The sequence below is a fragment of the Pleuronectes platessa genome, chromosome 21, assembly GCF_947347685.1.
Source record: "Pleuronectes platessa chromosome 21, fPlePla1.1, whole genome shotgun sequence".
NCBI classification, from domain to species: Eukaryota; Metazoa; Chordata; class Actinopteri; order Pleuronectiformes; family Pleuronectidae; genus Pleuronectes; species Pleuronectes platessa.
This window is the reverse complement of record NC_070646.1, coordinates 20,215,144-20,237,806: the sequence shown is the minus strand read 5'-3', so window position 1 is coordinate 20,237,806 and position 22,663 is coordinate 20,215,144. Positions and strand designations below refer to the sequence as shown.

General features: G+C 42.8%; 3 protein-coding genes and 1 long non-coding RNA gene across 8 annotated transcripts in view; 2 read left to right on the top strand and 2 right to left on the bottom strand.

The window, feature by feature from the left end:
• myo15b (myosin XVB) overlaps positions 1-22,663 on the top strand; it is a 130,992-nt gene that overhangs the window by 37,199 nt on the left and 71,130 nt on the right. Inside the window, exon 14 of the mRNA XM_053414195.1 lies at positions 22,240-22,371. Within this exon, the coding sequence (XP_053270170.1) occupies positions 22,240-22,371 (132 nt within the window). The remainder of the gene's footprint in view (positions 1-22,239; positions 22,372-22,663) is intronic.
• LOC128427106 (uncharacterized) lies at positions 186-2,090 on the top strand. Of its 3 annotated transcripts, XM_053414199.1 has the most exons (8): positions 186-564; positions 656-726; positions 977-1,153; positions 1,417-1,475; positions 1,549-1,611; positions 1,699-1,761; positions 1,850-1,981; positions 2,065-2,090. In XM_053414199.1, exons 1-8 carry the CDS (start codon positions 392-394, stop codon positions 2,083-2,085), a joined length of 759 nt encoding a protein of 252 aa, XP_053270174.1. In that variant the 5' UTR covers positions 186-391; the 3' UTR covers positions 2,086-2,090. The 3 variants fall into 3 exon arrangements, with proteins under 3 accessions (XP_053270174.1, XP_053270175.1, XP_053270173.1); XM_053414200.1 differs by having other exon boundaries at positions 186-404; positions 1,850-2,090; XM_053414198.1 differs by having other exon boundaries at positions 1,850-2,090.
• Positions 1,976-3,658, bottom strand: LOC128427105 (putative nuclease HARBI1). Of its 2 annotated transcripts, none has more exons than XM_053414196.1 (4): positions 3,000-3,658; positions 2,806-2,918; positions 2,614-2,725; positions 1,976-2,505 (listed from the first exon to the last, which is right to left on the bottom strand). In XM_053414196.1, exons 1-4 carry the CDS (start codon positions 3,430-3,432, stop codon positions 2,135-2,137), a joined length of 1,029 nt encoding a protein of 342 aa, XP_053270171.1. In that variant the 5' UTR covers positions 3,433-3,658; the 3' UTR covers positions 1,976-2,134. The 2 variants fall into 2 exon arrangements, with proteins under 2 accessions (XP_053270171.1, XP_053270172.1); XM_053414197.1 differs by having other exon boundaries at positions 1,976-2,502.
• Positions 5,353-8,031, bottom strand: LOC128427107 (uncharacterized). Of its 2 annotated transcripts, XR_008333319.1 has the most exons (5): positions 7,936-8,031; positions 7,345-7,527; positions 6,639-6,725; positions 5,735-5,882; positions 5,353-5,501 (listed from the first exon to the last, which is right to left on the bottom strand). It is a non-coding gene; the product is annotated as an uncharacterized LOC128427107 (long non-coding RNA). The 2 variants fall into 2 exon arrangements; XR_008333318.1 differs by lacking the exons at positions 5,353-5,501; positions 5,735-5,882 and adding an exon at positions 5,906-6,511.

Genomic DNA, 22,663 nt, shown 5'->3' with positions numbered 1-22,663 from the left:
AACAGATACAGATACAGATACAGATAATGCTGTACTCGCTCATCCCTAATGGTTTGTTTGTGTCCTTCAGTTCTTCTCAAGAGAAGCAGTACAGGTGTGCCTCAGCTCCACGGTCCCTCCTGCAATCTCCGCTCCTGATGCTAACCTCATGTCTCCATCACACCAAGCAGCAGACCAGGGGCCCGTTTCACAAAGCAGGTTCAACAAACTCTGAGTTAAAACCTTAACTCTGGGTTGAGCAACTCTGAGCTGTCAAACTCTAAGTTTTCGGTTTCAGAACAGGTGATAACACTTAGTTCAATCAACTCAGAGTCAAGGTAACCCTGAGTGAAGCTTGTGCATGAGGATATAAAAAGCCTTCATCAATGGAACACAGATAACATGATTCACCATGGCAACAAGTGGTAAACAGCCTCGATCCTCCTACTTCTCCCCAGTGGAGTTGGAAATATTAATGACTGCGTATGCAGAAAGTGAGCATATATTTTTAAAAAGAAGCAATACTGTGGCAGCAGCAAAAGCGCGGGATCTTGCGTGGCAGGAAATTGCTGACCGAGTCAATGCGTCAGTATTAATTTGAGAAAAAAGAAATGTTTTGTCTTGAATGTTCCACTTATTCAACAATTATATTCCATATGTGTGATTGTGAGCACAGGTGCAACCCAACAGGCACCAAACGGACTTGGCAGCAGCTAAAGATGAAATATAAAAATGTAGTTCAAACAGGTAAGGTATAATAAAGTACAAGCAATTGTGATGTTGTTTAGCCTGCCCTCATTAAACAGCATTTAGTGGCTACATTCAACATGTGATGGATATATTTAAGTAATTAGGGAAATCTGCAAAAAAAAGAGAAATCCCAACACTGCCAGTATTTAATATTGTCTCTATGAAAGCAACACCTAAATGCCTTTTATACATACAAGTCTCCAAAGTTGTGTTTTCTGTATGTATTTAAATTTGACCTCCATTATAGCCAACAGAAAAAAGGCTGAGGCCCGCAAAACAGGTGGCGGTCCACCACCACCACCTCTCACAGAGGCTGAAAAGATGGCCCTCAGTCAGAACAGTGGACGACCCATTGCTGAGGGCATCTCTGGGGGGAGTTCATCGGACCCACCCACGCCCCAGGTCACAGGGGCCTACATAAGAGGTAAGTTATTCAAATGAATGGCATGTACGTTAATCCTTTTTCTAGTGTTCGCTCAGTAATGGCCACCCATTCATCTTAGACACAACTTAGTTGGCACACTGATTTTTCTTGTAGCAGTAAGCTACAGTTCTTTGCAATTGGCTGCTTTTGCTTTCAGATATCAATCTATTTTAAGGTGACTCAGAGTTTGAAAAATTGTGTTTAAATTAGGTGGGGCACTTTTCTGGGTAATCATCAACTGTCTAATCTTCATTTTCTACCAGTTACTGATGGTGTAATCTGTCTCGTTGAGCCTTCTGCCATAACAGACCTCCATGCTGTTGTAAGTACTCTTAATATTCCACAGATTTTTCATAATTGGTAGAATATAACACACACATTCTGTTTCATTACAGGAGGATGATGAAGAAACCTTATCAGCTGCCACAGAGAGGGAAGATGCAGAGAGGCCTGCTGAAGTATACACCTTTTTTTTTAAAAATAACTTTGGCTCAGTTAATAGTGTTGTTCCACAATACAACTCGCAACTTCTTTCTCTCTAACAGAGCCATGCTGGAAATTACAATGGGGAAGAAGGTCCATCAACCTCCACAGCACAGCTTACCTCAGTAAGATGTTGTTCAGCATTGACCCACAACTTACAATGACACTAAATAGACATGGCACTGAAATTCAATGTCATTTATGTTCCTATAGCTCCCTGTGAAACAACTTTACAAGGTATATTTAGAATCTCAAATAAACAAATCACACCTAGAAATGGAGCACATAAGGCTGCAGATCACCAAAACAGAAAAGGAAATACAACTGCTGGACCATCAGTTAAAGGTGGGTGACGTGCCCACAGGTGGATGTTTTTTAATTGTTTCAACAACAAAGGATTAACAACTGTACAAAATTTGTCCTTCTAGGAAATAAAGAAGACCTCATAAAATGAGATGCATATTGTCGTTCTTGAACATTGGGGAGGTGATGGGTCAGTTAGAAATGATTGACACATATCATGTCTCTAACAGCTCTTCCATCTCGTGTATCAGCAGGGGGGGTATGATTAATACCTGGATCACAGGGGGAAAGAGTAGGACATTGTTCTCCTCTAATAGTGGCAATGTTGTGGAGAACCACACATGCCACTATAATGTCACAAGCTCTCTCTGGGGTGACCCTGAGCCTACGAAGGCACTGGAACCGGGCCTTGAGTATCCCGATGGTCATCTCCACTCTGGCTCGTGTCCTGCAGTGAGCCAAGTTGTAGTGTCGCTGTGGGCCAGGCTCAGGGTCAGGGTAAGGGGTCAGCAGATAGCGCTGGCAGGGGTACCCTCTGTCTCCGAGTAGGTAACCATCGAACTCTACTATGATAATACAAGATACAGTTTGTTTCAGTTGCAATAGGAGGAAACAAAATATTTGATCATAGGATATAACTATATACTGTATATAAATTATATATATAAACTCACCACCGGCAAATCTGGCACTCAGTGTCGACTCACGAAACATTCGTGAGTCATGCACAGACCCAGGCCACTTCGCTTCCACATTGTTAATCATGTGGGCTCCATCACATATGATCTTCACAGTGGAGAACAGTAATTAGCTGTATGGTGTAGTGTATTTAATTTGGAATGTTAAAGGCTACTATTTAGGCCTACCTGCACATTAATGCTGTGGACAGATTTCCTATTCACATAATCTCCTTCATTTATTGAAGGAGCGATGATAGGAATGTGAGTGCCATCTATGCAGCCAATCACACCTGGAAACCCTAAAATATATCAAATTGACTGATTAGTGCTTCAAGTCTCAAAGCTTTATGACATAAATGAATTACTGCTTAGACTGATACCTGCAATTCTGTGGAACTCTTCTTTGAGAAGTCTGGTGGGTCTGTGACTTGGGAACACTACAAACGTGCATAGTAGCCGTTTCAGTGCAAGTGTCACATTTCGGACAGCCCGACAGACAGTTGCCTTGGACACATGCTCTGCATCACCGACGTTATACAAAAAACTGCCGTTGGCAAAAAAACGAAGTGCAATACAAAGAATTTGCTCGGAACTGAGAGCATGTCCACGATGCGTCATGTGAGCGATGTGAGGGCTGAGAATATCGTTTATATAAATTATAGATGATGCAGAGAAACGGAAACGCTCAAACAGATACTCATCAGGGAATGATAAAACATCCAATCGGGGTCTAATAATCCTCTCCCGGTGGAGATGTCTGCGGAGTATCTGCGCCTCGACATCAACTGGCTCTTCAATAAAAGGACACGCCATGTCTGCCACTGCCTTCAGTCTGCAGGCTTCAACTTAAGAGCAGGAGAAACTCGGGGTTAGTTGAAGAAAACCTGCCAGCGAGCAGGTTAGGTTCACGGAGTATGTTGCCAGGGTAACTGACTCAGAGTAAAGCTGAACTGGCTTTGTGAAACTGAAAAACCAGAGTTTCCCTCATCTCAGGGTTAACTAACTCAGAGTTTTCACTAAACCTGCTTTGTGAAACGGGCCCCTGGATTGACAGACCTTTCTCCAGAGCTGCCCCCTCCATCTGAAACCCCCCTCTCCAAAACACTATTTGTGTAGTTTTTAAAGTATTTTTGCATGAGAATTGTTGATCATATCATTTCCAGCAGATGCCTTAATGTAATGTTTGTGCACAATAAATGACATTGATCACAACATAATGGTATTTCCTTGCACTTCTACACCATGATATTGTCAGATAAGATGCTGATTACATTAAAGCAGTGAATGCTCTTCTTTAAGCAACATAAACAAACAATGATCCAATGGATCTGAAGTAGAATGGGCACATTACATTCTGTAGAGAATGCCTCAGTTATGGAAGTCAGAAAATAACTTTCTTTATCTGAGGTTCCAGTCATTTATAGTCACAGCAAAGCACACAGGTCTGGTTGTCTAAGTGGCGCCCATATCATTGTTTAAGATGTGTAACATCAAGTTTGTGTTTCAGTGCAAAATTAGTCATTAGTCAAGAGTTCACCCTCTTGTTTACACTAAAATTAGGTGACCCAGATGTTTCACAATGCAATCTGATAAGGTCTTATGAGAAACATTCTTAAAATTAAAGAAATCACCACAGAGGTTAGCAATAACTGTTTGACTTTAATCAGTAGCTGGTAATCGGCAGCCTGACTTATTCAAACACATTAATACTACAATGAATGAGGCAGGGCCTTCTATCAGAAATCAACTATATCGTCACGTTATGTTTCTCTTGAGCACATGGAAATTACCTTCAGCTTCCACTTACTGTCACCTGAACCATACTGTTATTTCTGTATCTACAGTGACTTTTAGGAAAACATATACTAGAGGGCAATGTATAAACATTAATACATCTTATTTATATAGAGCTTTTCAAGAAGTGCAAGTACTAAACTGAGGGAAAGCTAATACAAACAATATATATATATCTTATTTCCATGTGCCAGGACAGCCTCACACTTGGATGTAAACCAATTTTAGAATACATTTGCTTATACTGGAGATCTTTTAAATTAATGTCCCAGAAATGATTTCTGATGGAAAACCCCTGCCTTATTCATTGTAGTATTAATGTGTTTGAATAAGTCAGGCCGCTGATTATCAGCTACGGATTAAAGTCAAACAGATATTGCTATCCTCTGTGTTGATTTCTTTAATGTTAAGAATGTTTCTCATAAGACCTTATCAGATTGCATTGTGAAACATCTGGGTCACCTAATTTTAGTGTAAAGAAGAAGGTGAACTCTTGACTAATGACTAATTTTGCACTGAAACACAAACTTGATGTTACACATCTTAAACAATATGATATGGGAGCCACTTAGACAACCAGACCTGTGTGCTTTGCTGTGACTATAAATGACTGGAACCTCAGATAAAGAAAGTTATTTTCTGACTTCCATAACTGAGGCATTCTCTACAGAATGTAATGTGCCCATTCTACTTCAGATCCATTGGATCATTGTGTGTTTATGTTGCTTAAAGCAGAGCATTCACTGCTTTAATGTAATCAGCATCTTATCTGACAATATCATGGTGTAGAAGTGCAAGGAAATACCATTATGTTATGATCAATGTCATTTATTGTGCACAAACATTATATTAAGGCATCTGCTGGAAATGTTATGATCAACAATTCTCATGCAAAAAATACTTTAAAAACTACACAAATTGTGTTTTGGAGAGAGGGGTTTCAGAGGGAGGGGGCAGCTCTGGAGAAAGGTCTGTCAATCCAGGTCTGCTGCTTGGTGTGATGGAGACATGAGGTTAGCATCAGGAGCAGAGGCTGCAGGAGGGACCGTGGAGCTGAGGCACACCTGTACTGCTTCTCTTGAGAAGAACTGAAGGACACAAACAAACCATAGTGTTAAATTATGAAGATGGTTCCCTCTGATTTTTTTTTAAAAACATAAACGTCAGACAGGCCACTAAAAACTAAAAATGCTGAAGCTAACAGCTACCACACAGCAAGCTAATGCCTTCCTAAGGCTGCCAGGGAGTAGCATGAGTAGCATTGTAGCAAGAGAGTGTAGCTAATCACAGCCCTCACAGTTCTTCATCAGTGGAGAAGTACCTCGCCATGTTTTCATCTTCAGAGGAGTCATCTAAAGACTGTGCTGCTGTTCCAGAATATGTCAGGACCGCTGCAGCCTGCTGGGCTTGAACTCTGAGCACGCAGAGTAGGCCCTCACGTCCCCTCTCAGTAAATGCATCAGTACTGCCTGAGAATATATGATAAAAGACAAAAACGTCTCAATTGTGCATTTGTGTGTATGTATACATACATACAAGGCTTTCTTTTCTACAGAAATATTTTTCCTGAGTTGATGACTCTGCTTATTGCCATCTAGAATGTGAAACCAAATATATTTTTTGGTGTACCCATACAAGATGTCCAATGTAACACCAATAAAATCCAATCTACTACACTACGGTTTTAATGCCTCTGCAATAGCGAGTCGCCGGAGGCATAACTGCATGTTTTCGGATTGTCTAACTTTGTATTTGTCTTAAAGTAAAAAGGTCAAGGCCACACTGACCTCATCTTATGGTTTCAGTTGTCAAGAGATACAGTGTCATTTATATGAGAGAAAATATGTAGAAATATGTAGACGGACACTGCTCTGGTTAGCGGAGTCATACAACGCAGTGTGGTAATTCTAGTGTAGTTTTTTTGTAATAAATGGGTTATCTATTTTTACAATCTACAAAAAGTTATCTATACATTTGGTCACAGAATGTTACACAAATAAATTGGCATTAAAGTTGGCATCTTGCTGTCTGGCCAGTCTGACGATGCAGCTGAAGCGTCCATCAAGGGTGTTCTGCAGGTAATTTTGATTGTTTGTTTCTTTTGACGAGGAGAATAACATGAATTCGTACCGATATCAGTTTACAATCAAACCTTTTTGTGTTGACCTTGTTTAAACAGAGTCAAAGGACATTGTACAACAATGACACACATTTTCCCACAGTACCTGTCGTTCACTACTGAACTTCTGACACCCATTACTGGACTGTGTCTTCCTGTAGAGTGGTGATGTTCTCAACGTTCTTTTCACAGTCTGTCAAAACAAAATTAGAGTTACAAATGTTAATGCCCCACAACCCATTGCAGATACGGTTGTATTTGCACACCACATCGGATCAAAACAGAACTGCAGTCTGTGAAACAAGCAGTTTTGGTAGATATAAGGGAAATGCTAATATTTCTACATGAAACATATTCAGTCCCTTAAGCAAAATAACAATGATGGCAGGCCGCAACCTCGATGCCTTCGTCTGCTTTGCTTACAGACTAGTTTGCGGAGTCTCGTGCTGCCGCCCACTGACCGATACATCATCGCTCTTTTCTGAAACTAATGAAGGCAAATTCACACATGTAGACAGAAATAAACAGTATAAATTAAAAGGTGTAAATATTGCTAACATTATGTTTGATGGGGGTCATCATTATACATAACAGAGGAAAACTTTGCACATGTATTCCTTAAATTTACTTGCCTTCCTGTGGAAAAAGTTGTTTTCCTAGTTAAACAATCACAGCAGGGAAGCATGATTGATCAAAATTCTTTCAGTGTGATATTAACTTGTATTTCAGCAAGTGTACTTTGGGGATTTAATAAAAATGTATATTTGGCAAATTATATAAAATGTTTTTTCTGGTATGTAACTTAAAAGTACCTCTTTAATGGTAGGATCATTTCTCTCCCTCATCTTCCTCGTGGTACGTGGATGATGTTAGTGGGCTCAACCCGGCTTCTCTTTCTCTCCAGGCTGCCCTTCCTGCTCTTCATCAAGCAAAACAAACTGTTCGGTCCAAGTTGTTGACGTTAATGAAACTCCTGTAGCTTCACTTTGATCCTCCTTGATTAAAAAACAGAACATAGCAATTGTTTTATAAAATGAATCGCAACTCCATAACATGGAAACATTATTGTCATAGTGCATACTATACATTAAACCAAATTGACCTGATATTGTGGAGTAATGGTAGACAAATACACTCCTTATTAATCTAAAGCATTCATAAATCAAATTCATGTTTATATTTATATTGTAGCGTCCCTCAATGATGAGCTAAGCGTCTTGAACTGCTTTCAACAACCATGTATTCACCTCCCAGGTAGCACAGGCTACCGTGGCCTGAAGCATGTGGCTAACAATGGCGTATTAGCTGATGAACAGCGTCCATAGTGTGGATTGACGGACTCTCTCCGCACTCGGACTGTAAACCTAGATCGTAACGATCTTTAAAAACAATAAACTACTTACCTGACAGAAGGAAGATGACATCGTGGTCTTCCAAGCGCTCCGTGTTTGTAACGCAGCCCCGAGTTAAAGGGCTGGTTGTTTACAAATAGGGTTTTTACGACAGCCACACGTCATGTCCGCTCGCGCACTCGGGCCGGTCGCGCACTCGGGGCCGGCCTCGGTATGAACAGACTCGCAGGTTCCTTCTCATTAGAGATGTAATCTAGCCTCAAATATTACTATTATATAACATGAATAACATTCACGATCACTGAAGGACACCACGCAGGAACTGTGATTTAAACACCAAGCTGCGCCGTGGTGGCATGGCAACCGTCATAGCAACGATAAAAACATGCGTGATAACTATTAAAATATTTATCATAAGCACGAACTGGCTGAAGACTGTGGAAGCAAAGAGCACATTTCTCGCTAGAAATGGTGTCAGAATGTATTTTTATGCCCAAACTAAGTTACAAAATTATATTTTTATCTGAAAAAACAGGGAATCTCCGCCATGTTTTCCTCTCCGCAGACGGGAGCTTGAGAGTCACGTGACGTGAGAACACGCCAATGCAAAACAATGGGAGGACTAAATGTTACCATCTCACAATCTGAGAGGCCAGATTGTGAGATGGTAACGTGGTTCCAAATGGACCAACGTTGCCATTGAACGTTTTCTGATGAGACTGGGTTGTAACTTGTCCGTCAGGAGAACAAGCAGAACATCAAACCGTGTTATTCATCCGATATGTGAGTGAAACCTCTCAACGGTCTCAGGTGGTGTTCACTGACCGGGGATTAGCCTGTTAGATCAGGTGAAGCCAAGCAGGCAGGAGGCTATGAGTTGCAGTCGTCGTGCTGACTGTGACGTCACGTGAATTTCAAACCTCTATATCGCTTAAACGAGTGAGTTATAAAAACATTCAACCCCCTCAGAGTCGTCATGAAGGAAGAACCTCGCGATTGAGACTAAAACCAATTTTTGTACCAGGCTGTAAACAGGTTTAATTCTGCTCTAAAGTCAGGGTTAGGGTTAGGGTTAGGGCTGACATCTGTCAGGAGAAGAAAATACACAGGCCAGTGAAGGCCTACTTTGAAATAAATTAAACACAGAACTATGTAGGGCTAGTTGAGTCCTCCCCATATTTGTGGGAAATGTATTAAATAAGTACCCTATTTTGAATTAAATAAAAACATATAGCTGCAAACTAATAGCTTGGTGAGTCAGTGACCACCTGCTTCACGTTAACGAGCTCTGATCTCACTTTGTCTCTGAGCGAGTGAGCGGGGTTGGAGAGGGGCGGAGCCACGGCACCGGATTGTATGCGCTATCTGAGAGCACTCTCACAAACACACTCGCCCACTCCTGGTACTTCATGACAGCCTGATACGATGATGTTTAAAAAATTGAACGTGAACGGCGTGACGAAAAATACAATTATTGTGAGTTAGTAAGCCACAAACATTTTCGTCTCGTCCCATCAGCGAAAGTTAAAGTAGATTTTGTCATAGTTTTTCTCGTCCTGGTCATGGGAAAAAGGTCGTTAACGAATAGTCATAGTTTTCGTCAACGAAATTAACACTGCTGCATTGATGCAGCGTCGTCCATGTCCGCATCGTGATGCCTCGAAGAATCAATAAATTTCCACACCTCTAGTCAAGATGGATGTGAAGTTGTCTTTTCAGTAGAGCCAAGGCGGGAGGCACCTTTGTGGTTGCATTATGTGTATTTGGTACAACAACATAAAAAGCACTGAGGTGCTGTGAATTGTAAAGACTGGCGAGCTTGTCAAATCTTTAAGAGAGCCCATTTTTTTGTGGTGGGAAGTAACGGAGTACAAATACTTTGTTACTGTGATTAAGTCGATTTTTCACATATCTGAACTTTACTTTACCCTGACGACTTTTTACTTTTACTAGCTACATTTCTTAACTTTCTTCTTCTTATATATTCTCATGACTGTCTTGTTACTTGATCAGTGGAGGTTGGCGCAATGCGCTCCTTTACGCACGGCACACCTCTCGGGAGATGCGCAGGCCGGGCGGCGTGTTTGACGTAAGGGGGGCAGCGTGAGACCCTATGTCAGGGTGTGCAAAATGACAGACATGAACCCAAAAGCACGACACAAGCAGGTTTAGGGAATAACAAAAGTTCTGTTTTATTGGAACGCTCCGGGGGTCAAAAGCCAGGCAGACAGTCAGCTAGCAAACAAATCAGACAGGGAGCCGGCACACGGGAATCCAGGGTCCAGAAAGCAGGTCAGAGTGGAGATCAGGCCGAACAATGTATCAAGGTAAACGCTGGAAAGCTAGAAACAAACACTAGACGATCTGGCAAAGAACAGAGGAAATGAGCTGGTATATATACTGGATGACTAATGACTGATGGAAAGCATGTGAGTCTGGGGGTGGGGCAAGTAATGGGAGTGGTTGAATTCTGAAATGACATGAGAATTAGTACATGCAAAAAATAATATGAGACAATGAAGATGTTTAAGAGCTTACTGAAGTTGTGACACCTAAGCATCCAGAGGTTGGTCGGGCTGCCTTGGTCGATGGGGGTTTAGCAGGCTGTACCGGTCGGTAATGATCCCTCTGCAGGTTCAACTTTAGAAACTTTGTTACTAGTTTTACTCCCTCTTTGGATCGTCTTCTCGGCGCTCCGCCAGGGCCGTGACCAGCTCTGGCAGGGCCGATCCGAGGACTTCACTAAACCATCCAATGGGTAGTAGCGATGTGTGTACAAAGGGCAGGGACTTAATCAACGCAAGCTTATTCCTCATCCTTTTATTCCCTTTAGAATTATCCGGGTGCTCATGCAGGAGCTCGGTTCAGTTCAGTCTTTATTATTCGGTCTGAAATTTGGCCTGCCGCACAACTAGACTGTGTCCAGTGATTTTTTCTTCTTTCTACTAGCACTGTGCAGGTAGTTAACAAAAGAGGAAAACTATTATATTTTTGTGTGCCTAGAACTTGTTTCCTTTTGTTGAGTTATCATAAGGGGCATTATGTAACATTCCTGCTATTGATTGAAAGGTCCACTTTTAGTGATATTTACAGTTAACAATTTTTTAATGGTTATACTGTAGTCTATTAGTGTTCTTAGGCAGACACAAGAGGGACTTGTTTAAGCTGTTGTGTTGTTTTTTTGTAGTCCCTAGAAGTTCAGATGCACTAGTCTATTACTATTTGAACCTCGGTATCTTGGTTTCAAAATTTGTAAAATTATACATTCTATGTATATTTACGTTATAATTTTTTAGTCATTAGAAATAAAGCTTGAAGAGAACAATTTTGGGTTGTTTTGTGTCTGAATAAACCTTATATACAATTCACTTTGCATTTTAAAGTTTGGTACTAGTACTTTTGATACTTAAGTACAGTTAATATGAGCTACTATAAGACTTTTACTCAAATCATTTTCTTACGGGTGACTTTTATTTTTACCGGAGTCACTTTCAGGTAAGATATTGATACTTTTACTCAAGTATGGCTTTCAATTACTTTATACACCACTGGGTATTGGCGCAGACTTGATATGTTGAATACTGTTCTTTTCCATTAAACACTAGTTGTTGGCCATTATCACTAACAAGCTGATAACATCTAGCCCTATAAAAGGCATCTGGAGCGGACCGAAAGATTAGGGCCAAGCTGTAAACCCATATGATAGGAAAATATGTCTGCTGTTGGCCCTTGGCAGAGGTATATTCCCTACTGAGTGCCTTTCTAGTTAAATTTTTTATGAAAGATATAGGAATGTACTCTGGTCCAGTCCCCTCAGATTGCTATCTGTGGTGTCCTTGAGGAAGGTGTTAGAATGAATACTTAACAAAATGCAATCTCCTTGGTTCTAATTATGCGTTGAATGCAATCTACGGCTAACCAACCAGACATAGTGGTGCTTGACAAGGACTAGAAGATGTCAGGAGTAATAGATGTTGCAATCTCAACTGACAGTAACATCAGTAGGTGCAGTAGGTGCACATGTAGATCTAGAAGTGGCTCAAAGAACAATTGGAACAGATGTGGAAGGCAGGGGAGGAGTGGGACAATAATTCAGGCCGGGTTATTCAGAATGTGAGGGAACTTGTTATATCTCATGTTTATGTTTTAATCATCCAAAACTGCAGGATTATTAAATTCAGAGCAGTTGTCATTTCCATAATCTATAGAATTTAACAAAACTATTATACGCTTGTGTCAGTGTTACTCTATATTATTAAAAACTATTAATGAATCGGCTCTGCAACTCTGTTTTTTTTAACATATTTTGGAATTAAAAGGTTTGTATGAAACAGATATGTTGTGCGAGCACAACTAAAGCTTTTGGTTTTAATGTCAGTGATGAAGTGGATCAATAATCTGGCTTCAGTTCACCACTTCACATCTGCATCACCACTTTCTAGTCCAAAAAATGTATACGCATGGGTCAGAGTTTGCATGGAAATGCGCACATAAAGTTTGTTTTTATACAGTGCTGTGAAAAAGTATTTGCCCCCTTCCAGATTTAATTTTTTTTGGCATATTTTTCACATTTAAATGATTCAGATCATCAAACAAATTTTAATATTAGACAAAAGTAACCCAAGTTAATACAAAAATGCAGTTTTTAAATCATGATTTCACTTATTAAGGGAAAAAAGCTATCCAAACCTACCTTGTCCTTTGTGAAAAAGTAATTGCCCCCTAAAACCAATTACATTACATTACATTACATTACATTACATGTCATTTAGCTGACGCTTTTGTCCAAAGCGACTTACATTTTTAGAACACTCAGCATTTATGAGGGGCCATTTAGGGGTTCAGTATCTTGCCAAGGACACTTAGGCATGCAGATGGGATAGAGTGGGATAATAACTGGTTGTGCCACCCTTGGCGGCAACAACTGCAATCAAGCATTTGCGATAAGTGGCAATGAGTCTTTCAAATTGCTGTGGAGGAATTTTGGCCCACTCTTCTTTGCAGAATAGTTTTAATTCAGCCACATTGTAGTTATTTTTAGTATAAACGGCTTGTTTAAGGTCATGCCACAGCATCTCCATCGGATTTAGGTCCGGACTTTGACTAGGCCACTCCAAAACCTTCATTTTGTTTTTTTTTTAGCAATTCAGAGGTGGACATGCTGGTGTGTTTCGGATCATTGTCCTGCTGCATAACCCAAGTGCGCTTGAGCTTGAGGTCACAAACTGATGGCCGGACATTCTCCTTCAGGATTTTCTGGTAGAGAGCAGAATTCATGGTTCCATCAATTGTGGCAAGTCGGCCAGGTCCTGACACTACCACCACGACCATGTTTCGCTGTTGGTATGATGTTGTTTTTATGAAATGCTGTGTTAGTTTTACGCCAGATGTAACGCTGCGCACATCTTCCAAAAGTTAATCTTTTGTTTTGTCAGTCCACAGAATATTTGCCTAAAAGTCTTTGGGATCATCAAGATGTTTTTTGGCAAATGTGAGACGAGCCTTTGTGTTCTTTTCGTTAGCAGTGGCTTTCGCCTTGGAACTCTGCCATGGATGTCATTTTTGCCTAGTGTCTTTCTTATTGTTGAATCATGAAAACTGACTTTAACTTAGGCAAGTGAGGCCTGCAGTTCCTTAGATGGTGTTCTCCGGTCTTTTATGACCTCCTGGATGAGTCGTCGATGTGCTCTTGGAGTAATTCTGGTAGGCCGGCCACTCCTGGGAAGGTTCACCACTGTTCCAAGTCTTCTCCATATGTGGATAATGGCTCTCACCTTGGTTCACTGAAGTCCCAAAGCCTTAGAAATCGCTTCGTAACCCTTTCCAGACTGATAGATATCAATTACTTTGTTTCTCATCTGTTTTTGAATTTCTTTAGATCGCGGCATGATGTGTTGCTTTTTGAAATCTTTTAGCCTACTGCACTTTGTCAGACAGGTTCTATTTAAGTGATTTCTTTATTCAACAGGTCTGGCAGTAATCAGGCCTGGGTGTGGCTAGTGAAATTGAATTCAGCTTTCCCAAAAATTTTGTTAATCACAATTCATTCTTGATTCATCATGGGGGGCAATTACTTTTTCACATAGGGTCAGGTAGGTTTGGATAGCTTTTTTCCCTTAATAAATGAAATCATCATTTAAAAACTGCATTTTATGTTTACTCGGGTTATCTTTGTCTAATATAAAAATTGGTTTAATGATCTGAAACATTTAAGTGTGACAAATATGCAACAACATAAGAAACCAGGAAGGGGGCAAATAATTTTCACAGCGCTGTATATCCCAACGTTTGTGTGGGAAGTGGCGTAAGTACGTTTCAGGCCCTGTTTTGTGCGTATACAACGGTTATAAATGACACCCCAGATCTCTATGTGACCCGACTGTGTTTAGAAATTACAAATTTGCAGTGTCGTAAAGTAACAGAGTAAAAGTACTTCGTTACAGTACTTAAGTAGTTTTTTTGAGGATCTATACTTTCCTTGAGTATTTATATTCATCAGGACTTCTACTTTTACTCCACTACATTTAAAAGAAAAAATATTTACTTTTACTCCGTTACATTGACATTGAACACCTCGTTACTCATTACAAATTAAAATCTGAATATAATTGTCAATCTCTCAACATGATATTAGATTATCTGGACTGTGCATGTTTGCGCGAGAACGGACGGTGCCTCGCGAGGATTACCTGAGGGCGGGACGGGAGATAAGCCGTCAACCGGACTACCGGGGGGGGGGTAGTCCAGCGCAAGACCCTAATCGTCCGGAGGAAACCTTGTTACGAGTTGTACTTCCTCTAGTGTCCAGTTTGATCTTCTTCTTGGCATTCCGCCATGGCCATGACCGACTCTGGAGGGGCCATTCTGAGGACCTCACTAAACCCTCCAATGGGGAGTAGCGATGTGTGTACAAAGGGCAGGGATGTGATCAATGCGAGCACATTCCCCATCCATTTATTCCCTTTAGAATTATCCAGGTGCTCATGCAGGAGCTCGTTTCAGTTCAGTCTTTATTATTCGGTCGGAAATTTGGCCTGTTCTTCTCTGTACTAGCACTCTACAGTTTGTTAACGAAAGAGAAACTATCTTATTTTGTTTGCCTAGAACTTGTTTCCTTTTGCTGAGCTATCATAAGGGGCATTGTGTATCATTCATGCTGCTGATTAGAAAGTGAAAGGTCCAAGTTTAGTGATATTTACAGTTAACAATTTTTTAGTGGTTATACTGTGGTCTATTATTGATCTTAGGAAGACTTAAGAGGCCCTTGTTTATTCTGTTGTGTTGGTTCTTTATTGTCCCTAGAAGATCAGAGGCACTAGTCCAATACTATTTGAACCTCAGCATCTGGGGTTTGAATGTTTACAAATATACCTTATATGTATATTTTTGTTATAATTTTTCAGTTAGTTGAAATAAATCCTGATGAGAATAATTTTGGGTTGCTTGTGTCTGTATAGGGCTACCATAAAAAACACTTAGCATGTTTAAGTTTGGTACTTGTACTTTTACTTTTGATACTTAAGTACATTTCAACACCAGATACTTTTGATACTTAAGTACATTTAATATGAGCTACTTTAAGACTTTTACTCAAGTCATTTTCTTACGGGTGACTTTTACTATTACCGAAGTCACTTTCAGGTAAGATATCTATACTTTTACTCAAGTATGGTTTTCAAATACTTTATACACCACTGCAAATTTGTCTTTAAAACAGTCTGTGGGTCATACTAGACCCAAATGACATCAGTTTTTGGGGTTCAAGAAGATCAGAGAGTGGCATTGAGTTCACAATTAAATCTTTATTTAATAATGGGAGGACTAGAATGGAGGACCTGAGAAAGAAAAAAAGACACAATTATATGTGATTTTAAGTCATTATTTCTGTGTAGATGTCATCAAGCCGGGGCTCTTGTTGTACATGTCTAGTTTGGACTCGATTGGACCGTGTATGTCCGAGATACAGTACCTCGTGTTTTGATGGCATTTAATCAAACTTTGACTCCACGCCACGGTCACACGTTGTGACGAAAATTCGATCTCTAAATCAGTTTTTATCTCCGTCTTGTTGTGATTACACTCATATCAATTTGAATTTGATCTCATGAAAGCTCTAGGACAAGTACATCAAAGTAAAATGTTGAAAAAAACAAGACATTTCCTGTTTCCACCAGGGGCGCTGGGATTTTAAGTCATGATTTTTGTGTAGATGTCATCAAGCCGGGACCCTTGTCTTACATGTCAAGTTTGGACTCCATTGGACCATGTTTGTCAGAGATACAGAACCTTGTGTTTTGATGGCGTTTAATCAAACTTTAACGCCATGCCACGGTCACACGGTGTGACGAAAATAGATTTTTTAAGTCAGTTTTTATCTCTATCTTGTTGTGATGACACTCATCTGAATTTGAAGTTGATCTGATGATAGCCCTGGGACAAGTATGTCAAAGTAAAAATGGGGAATATGGCCGAAATGGCCACTAAATTCAAAATGGGGGGCTTCCTGTTGCGTTTTTCATAATGCCCCTTGAGAGTTTTATTTGCGTCTGGTCATGATACACGTAGCCTACGATTTTTGTGAAGATCGGACAAAGGGAAACCTAGGGGTTGCGTTCCAGGGGGTGCTGTTGAGCCATTTTGCCACACCCAATTCAAATTATTCCAGAATACAAAAATGTCCGTAGACCTTGAATTTCCTACAAAGTTTCATAACTTTTTGAGCATGTCTAGACCCTCAAAAAGGCCCCTAAATGGAAATAATAATAATACATATTACAGATTCAATAGGGCCTCTCACCATTCGGTGCTCAGGCCCTAATAATAATCATTACAATGTGGCAAGACAAGGAAAGGCAGAGACGCAGGTACTGTTTACTGTGGTTTATTCAGAACTACACATGTTCCCCATACGGGAAGTATATATAGCTAAAGCCTCTAACATTACCCATCAACCCACTGGGTGAGAGGACACACCCCTGAGTGCACGCCACACAGCCCCCCCCCCGAACACCCAGAGGGAGAAAAAAAAATGGGACAAAAGTCAGTACCTCTCAGGGGGTTTAACGAGGCGACCATAACGGCTACGCCGACCCCCGTCCATAACGCAGGGGTGGAACAGGCAGAAGGGACATCATTTACAACAGGCACAGGATCAGGAGGCACAACTGGAGAAAACAACACAGGGGTCTTAGAAGGGGGGCGACCACGACGGGGAACCCGGGCCGGTAGCACCTCTTCGCCGGCCAACAGATGAGCTGGCTTAAGCCTGTCTAACGAAACGCGCTCCCTTCGCCCGCCCATGTCCAGAATGAAACTTTTAGAACCCGCCTCTAACACTCTAAACGGGCCGTCATACGGGGGCTGGAGGGGAAACCGGTGAGCATCGTGACGCACGAAAACAAACCGAGTGGTCGCGAGATCCGTTGGCACGAAAGACCGAGGAGAAAAATGATGCACGGGCACCGGTGCACAAGCGGCCTGTGACGCAGGACGCGCAAAAGGAAATGGAAAGGGGGCCGAGCTCTGAGGCAGAAACTCCCCTGGGACGCGGAGCGGCTGACCGAGCACCAACTCTGCAGGCGAGGCATCCAGGTCAGCCTTAGGAGCCGAGCGCAACCCGAGCATCACCCACGGCAACCGATCCAACCAGTTCGCGTCTGAGAGCGCAGCCCGCAATGACGCCTTAAGCTACCGGTGAAAACGTTCACACAAGACGTAGCCAGGTACAACGCTAACAGTTCCCGGTCAAACACGCTGTATTTTCGCTCACTGTCTCGCAAACCGCGGCTAAAAAATGCAAGGGGCTGCCACGCAACCGCAACACGCTGTTCAACAACTGCACCGACAGCCACATCCGAAGCATCGGTCGTGAGGGCGATGGGCGCCCGAGACGCGGGGTGCGCCAGAAGCGCCGCGTTAGCCAGGGCAGCCTTAGCCCCCTCAAAAGCCTGGATCCTCACAGGGGTCCAGTCAACCTGGTCCTTGGCTTTCTTAAGCTTCAAAGCACCATACAATGGTTGCAGGAGTTGGGCTGCACGAGGCAAGAAACGATTGTAAAAGTTTACCATGCCCAAAAACTCCTGTAGCGACCTGACCGAGACTGGACGGGGAAAATCCGCAACTGCATGCACCTTCGAGGGCAAAGGAACCGCACCCTGCGACGAAATGCGATGGCCCAAAAAGTCTATGACAGACAGCCCAAACTGGCACTTGGCTGTGTTGACAATGAGACCATGTCCATCAAGGCGCTGGAAAACCTGCCTAAGGTGCGACAAATGCTCATCAACCGACGGGCTGGCCACCAAGATGTCGTCCAAATAGACGAAAACAAACGCGAGGTCACGTAACACCGAGTCCATCAAGCGCTGAAACGTCTGCGCTGCGCCTTTAAGGCCGAACGGCATTCGCAGGAACTCGAAAAGCCCAAACGGTGTAATGACTGCAGTCTTTGGCACGTCCTCTGCCCGCACAGGCACCTGATGATAACCTCGCACCAAATCGATTTTAGAAAAAATTGTCATGCCCGCCAAACGAATCGAAAAATCCTGAACATGCGGAATGGGATAACGGTCATGGGCCGTGATGTTATTTAAACGGCGGAAGTCACCGCACGGCCGCCAAGACCCGTCCGCCTTGGGCACCATGTGGAGCGGCGAAGCCCACGGGCTGTTGGACCGCCTAACGATCCCCAAACGCTCCATGGTAGCAAACTCCTCCTTCGCGGTGGCTAACTTCACGGTGTCGAGGCGACGCGAACGTGCGAAAACGGGCGTACCCGCAGTGGGAATGAAATGTTCCACGCCGTGTTTAGTAACCGCGGCAGAAAATGCGGGCGTTGTCAGCGAAGGAAATTCCGCCAGTAAGCGCTGGAAGACATCCTTTGATGCCGCGAAATTAGCGTGTGTTAACGGCCCGGGTCCCCCTGTCTGACACGGAAAAGACGCAAAAGACACAGCATCAATGAGCCTGCGATTAGCTACATCCACTAACAACCCATTAGTGCACAGAAAATCTGCTCCGATAATAGGAACCGTAATGGAAGCTACAACAAAGTCACACAGAAATTTGCGTCCATTGAAACACACAGTCACAGACTTTGTACCAAATGTCTCTATAGCCCAACCGTTAGCCGCTGTCAGACGCGGACCACTGCCACAGGCCGAGAGGTCCGTAGCTGCAGGAGGGAGAAAGCTCTTCTGCGAGCCGGAGTCCACCAGGAACTGATTACCTGATATGGAGTCATGAACGAACAGCAGCTCCTCTTGCTCGCCAGCGCCCACGGCTGCTACCGAGCGCCGGCTCTTCCGTTTCCCGGTGCCTCGAACGCGCACGGAGGAACGCAGCGGCGCGCCTTGCTGCCGAAGCGCTGATGGAAGAAACACAGCTGGCCGCGCTGTCTGCGGGTGGAAACTGCAGCCGTCAATGCCGGAAACTCGTCCTCCAACGTCGGCTGCAAGGACTCCACGGCCACACTCTGCACGGAGACGTTCCTCGAAGTCAGCAGGATCCGGTCCGCCTGCTCAGCCAATCCACGGAAGTCGCCGGCCGCCAAACAAGAAGAGTTGGCGAGGGCTGCGCGCACCTGCAGCGGGAGCTGACGCAGAAAGATGTGCGGGAAAAGGAAACCATCATCCTCGGAGCCCAGCAACGACAGCATCTCGTCCATCAGGTCCACTGCCGAACCATCGCCCAAACCGGGAAGCGACAGTAGCTTGTCCGCTCTCTCCGCGGCTGACAAGCTGTAGCGCCGGAGGAGAAGCTGCTTGAGGGCGGCGTACTTTCCAGGGTGGAGGGGCGACGCGACGTCGCCCCTCCACCCTGGACGACGTCGCGTCGCTCAGGGTGGGGGGGCGTGGCGGCGGCGGATACCAACATGAAGCCAGCATAACGGGGGTTCCGAACCGTCTTGGAACACGGACCTAGGAGTCTGCCGCACGCATTGAAAGTGAACGGTGAGGGCTGAGGTGGGATTCCAGACCCCGGGGCTCCGTGCACACCACTGCGAAACCCTTGAACCACTTTGCGTACCCCGTATCCCAGTTTGGGAACCGATGTTGTATGGCAGGGGTCACCAACCTTTTTGAAACTGAGAGCTACTTCAAAAGGTACTGAGTAGTACTTAGGGCTACTTGTTTGATACAAACTTCCTGAATAACAAAGTTGCAAAGATCACCTTTTAATAATAATAATAATATATGTGAAGAGACTGTCTGATCACATCAATGTTAATTATTTCTCACAATAATTATTAACAATGATGGTAGGAAACAGATATATTAAAACATGCAACATTTATTTCTGTTAATCTGTTTCAACTTTGCTTAAATTCAACTAAATTGAAGTACTTTAGGTGACATTTATCACTACATTCCTCCATCAGTCTGTACTTTATCAAAAATAGAGAAAAAAATTATTAAATTATAATCACTTTGTTACAATGATGATAAAGCTCAACCAAAAAGAACACATGCATGTGACTAGGGTGTAATGTTTCTAAGTGTCTTCTTAATTTGTTGGGTCTCATACTGTCTGTAACATCTGTTAAGTCTGTTTGTTTGTATTCACTTCCTGTTTTATTTTGTTGTCCGGGTTCTTGTGTCTTGTGTCTAGCTTTACTTCCTGTTGGTTTCCCCACACACCTGTACCTTGTTTGTCATTAAGCACTCCCTATTTGTACCCTGTGTTTCCCCTCACCCTCTGCCAGATTGGCATTGTCTCCGTCGTGTGTTCATGCGCTCCAGTTATTTCCTCCGTGTTTTTGACTACCTGCTTTTTGACTCTGCCTGGATTTACGACTTTGCCTTATCCCTGAATGGACTATTAAAGTAAAGTTTTATTTTTATACTTTATCTTGCTGTCTCCCGTGCTTCTTTTCTGCAACTGAGTCCCAGATTTGTAAAGGACCGTCACACCGACAGCTGCCAGAGTTTTCAGACCTAAAATACACACTGGTCTCTCCTGATGTCCTCCTTCATTCACTTTGAACCGAAGAGCAAGACAGGCTTCATTGTACTTTCTTTTCAACTTGGTTTTTGAACACTGTCTTGTTTGTCCCTGACCGGCTGCTTCACGGGAACGAGCTCTGATCTCATGTGTGTGTCTCTGGCTATACTAGCCCCATGCACAGACTTTTACCTTTTTACATTACATATTCTTATATATTTATATATATATATATATAATTTGTTGTTTTTATATTTATATATATATTTTTGTACTATACACTCCAGCAGCACAAGAACACTTTCATACACTTTGACACTAACACAACCACATCATTGCATTCTGTACCATAGGGTCAGACCCATTCATGTACCTGTATCTGCAATGTTCTACCTATGTCTATGTGTCTACGGTTAAGTGTATAAGCTACTGGATGACCTAAATTTCCCACGAGATTAATAGAGTATCCATCTATCTATCTATTTATCTCTCTGAGTGAGTGAGTATAGGTGGAGCCCTGGGGCCTGTGTATGTGCTGTCTGCAGACACAAACACATTTTCCGCTCCTGGTATTTTATGCTGGCCTGATACGATGATAATTTAACAAATTAAGATTTATTTTAATTTTAATTTTTTAATTTAGAGCATGCCTTGCATCCGGCGGGCCGAGCTGGACCCCTGGCGGGCCGTATGTTTGACACCCCTGGTTTAGTGTGTTTGTACCTAGCCTTCCAGCGTTTTCCCTACTGACTTGTCGTCTGCCTGATCTCTGTTGTGACCTGCCTGCTATTTCCCTGGACTCCCGTTTTGCATGCTCATTACCGGATTTTTGCCTTCTCTGCCTGATCTCCGTTGTGACCTGCCTGCTATATCCTGGATTCCCGTCTTGCCTGCTCCTTACTAGATTTGTTCGCCTTCTCTGACTGACTGCCTGGCTTCTGACCCCTGCTACGTTAATAAACCAAGAAATTTGCTTATTCCAACACTGCTTCATTGTCATGCTTTTGGGTTAACGCTTGCCATTTGCCAGCCCTGACACATGGCCTTGGCCCCCCCCCATATCATCCCCCCCGCCCCACCTACACTCGTACTTCACTTCGTTTTTGCAAACCTCGGATACACCTGGAATAGCAAGCTAGCAGCATGAAGCAAATGAAGCACTCAAGATGCGCTGTGGTCGGCTGCACAGACCCCAATAGCCAAGAAAAACTTCCACAAAGTTACTTGATAGTTATTAATAGTTTCAAATCACGACCACGTGCCTATGTGACACGCATTACCTTTCAGTATGGGGTTGATGATGGTAGTCTGTGTTTTCATCTAAGTAATAGGTAAACTGGTCAATGAAACCAAGAACTAGCAGTCTTTAAACCAATGAGCACCCACTGCAGTATCAATGTGTGTGTCCTACAGGAAGAATACAGTGCAGAACAGATCCAGTGGAACTTCATGCATCTCAAGAACTTCAACTCCTGTCTGGAACTGATTTCCTCTAGGCCACAAGGCATCCTGCATATATTGGATGAGCAGACTTGCCTCCCCCAGGTACAGATATGCACACACGCACACACACATTCATAAATATACATATATCCCTCTTTGTATCCTTCGGGTATTCACCTTATTCAATGTTTAAGATCTCTAACAAATGGGTTTGATCACTTTTCCAAAAATATATGGGACAACTGGGTAAACATATAATTAGCATATTATATGTTTTCAATGTGAATGCATTTGTGTTCTTTGGGATCTGTAGGGTCAGCTACAACAGCCAAGGATGTATCAAACATTTTTGAGGTTTCAATATTATTCTACACAGTTTTGTTGGGGGGGGGTT

Excerpts from the sequence above, each read along its gene's own strand:
- LOC128427106 (XM_053414198.1), top strand. The coding sequence starts at position 392 with ATGGCAACAAGTGGTAAACAGCCTCGATCCTCCTACTTCTCCCCAGTG. Across the intron at positions 1,476-1,548 it reads TAACAGACCTCCATGCTGTT|GAGGATGATGAAGAAACCTT; the intron begins GTAAGTACTCTT and ends GTTTCATTACAG. Across the intron at positions 1,612-1,698 it reads ATGCAGAGAGGCCTGCTGAA|AGCCATGCTGGAAATTACAA; the intron begins GTATACACCTTT and ends TCTCTCTAACAG.
- LOC128427105 (XM_053414196.1), bottom strand. The coding sequence starts at position 3,432 with ATGGCGTGTCCTTTTATTGAAGAGCCAGTTGATGTCGAGGCGCAGATA. Across the intron at positions 2,726-2,805 it reads TCCACAGCATTAATGTGCAG|ATCATATGTGATGGAGCCCA; the intron begins GTAGGCCTAAAT and ends TCCACTGTGAAG. Across the intron at positions 2,506-2,613 it reads GAGTGCCAGATTTGCCGGTG|TAGAGTTCGATGGTTACCTA; the intron begins GTGAGTTTATAT and ends GTATTATCATAG.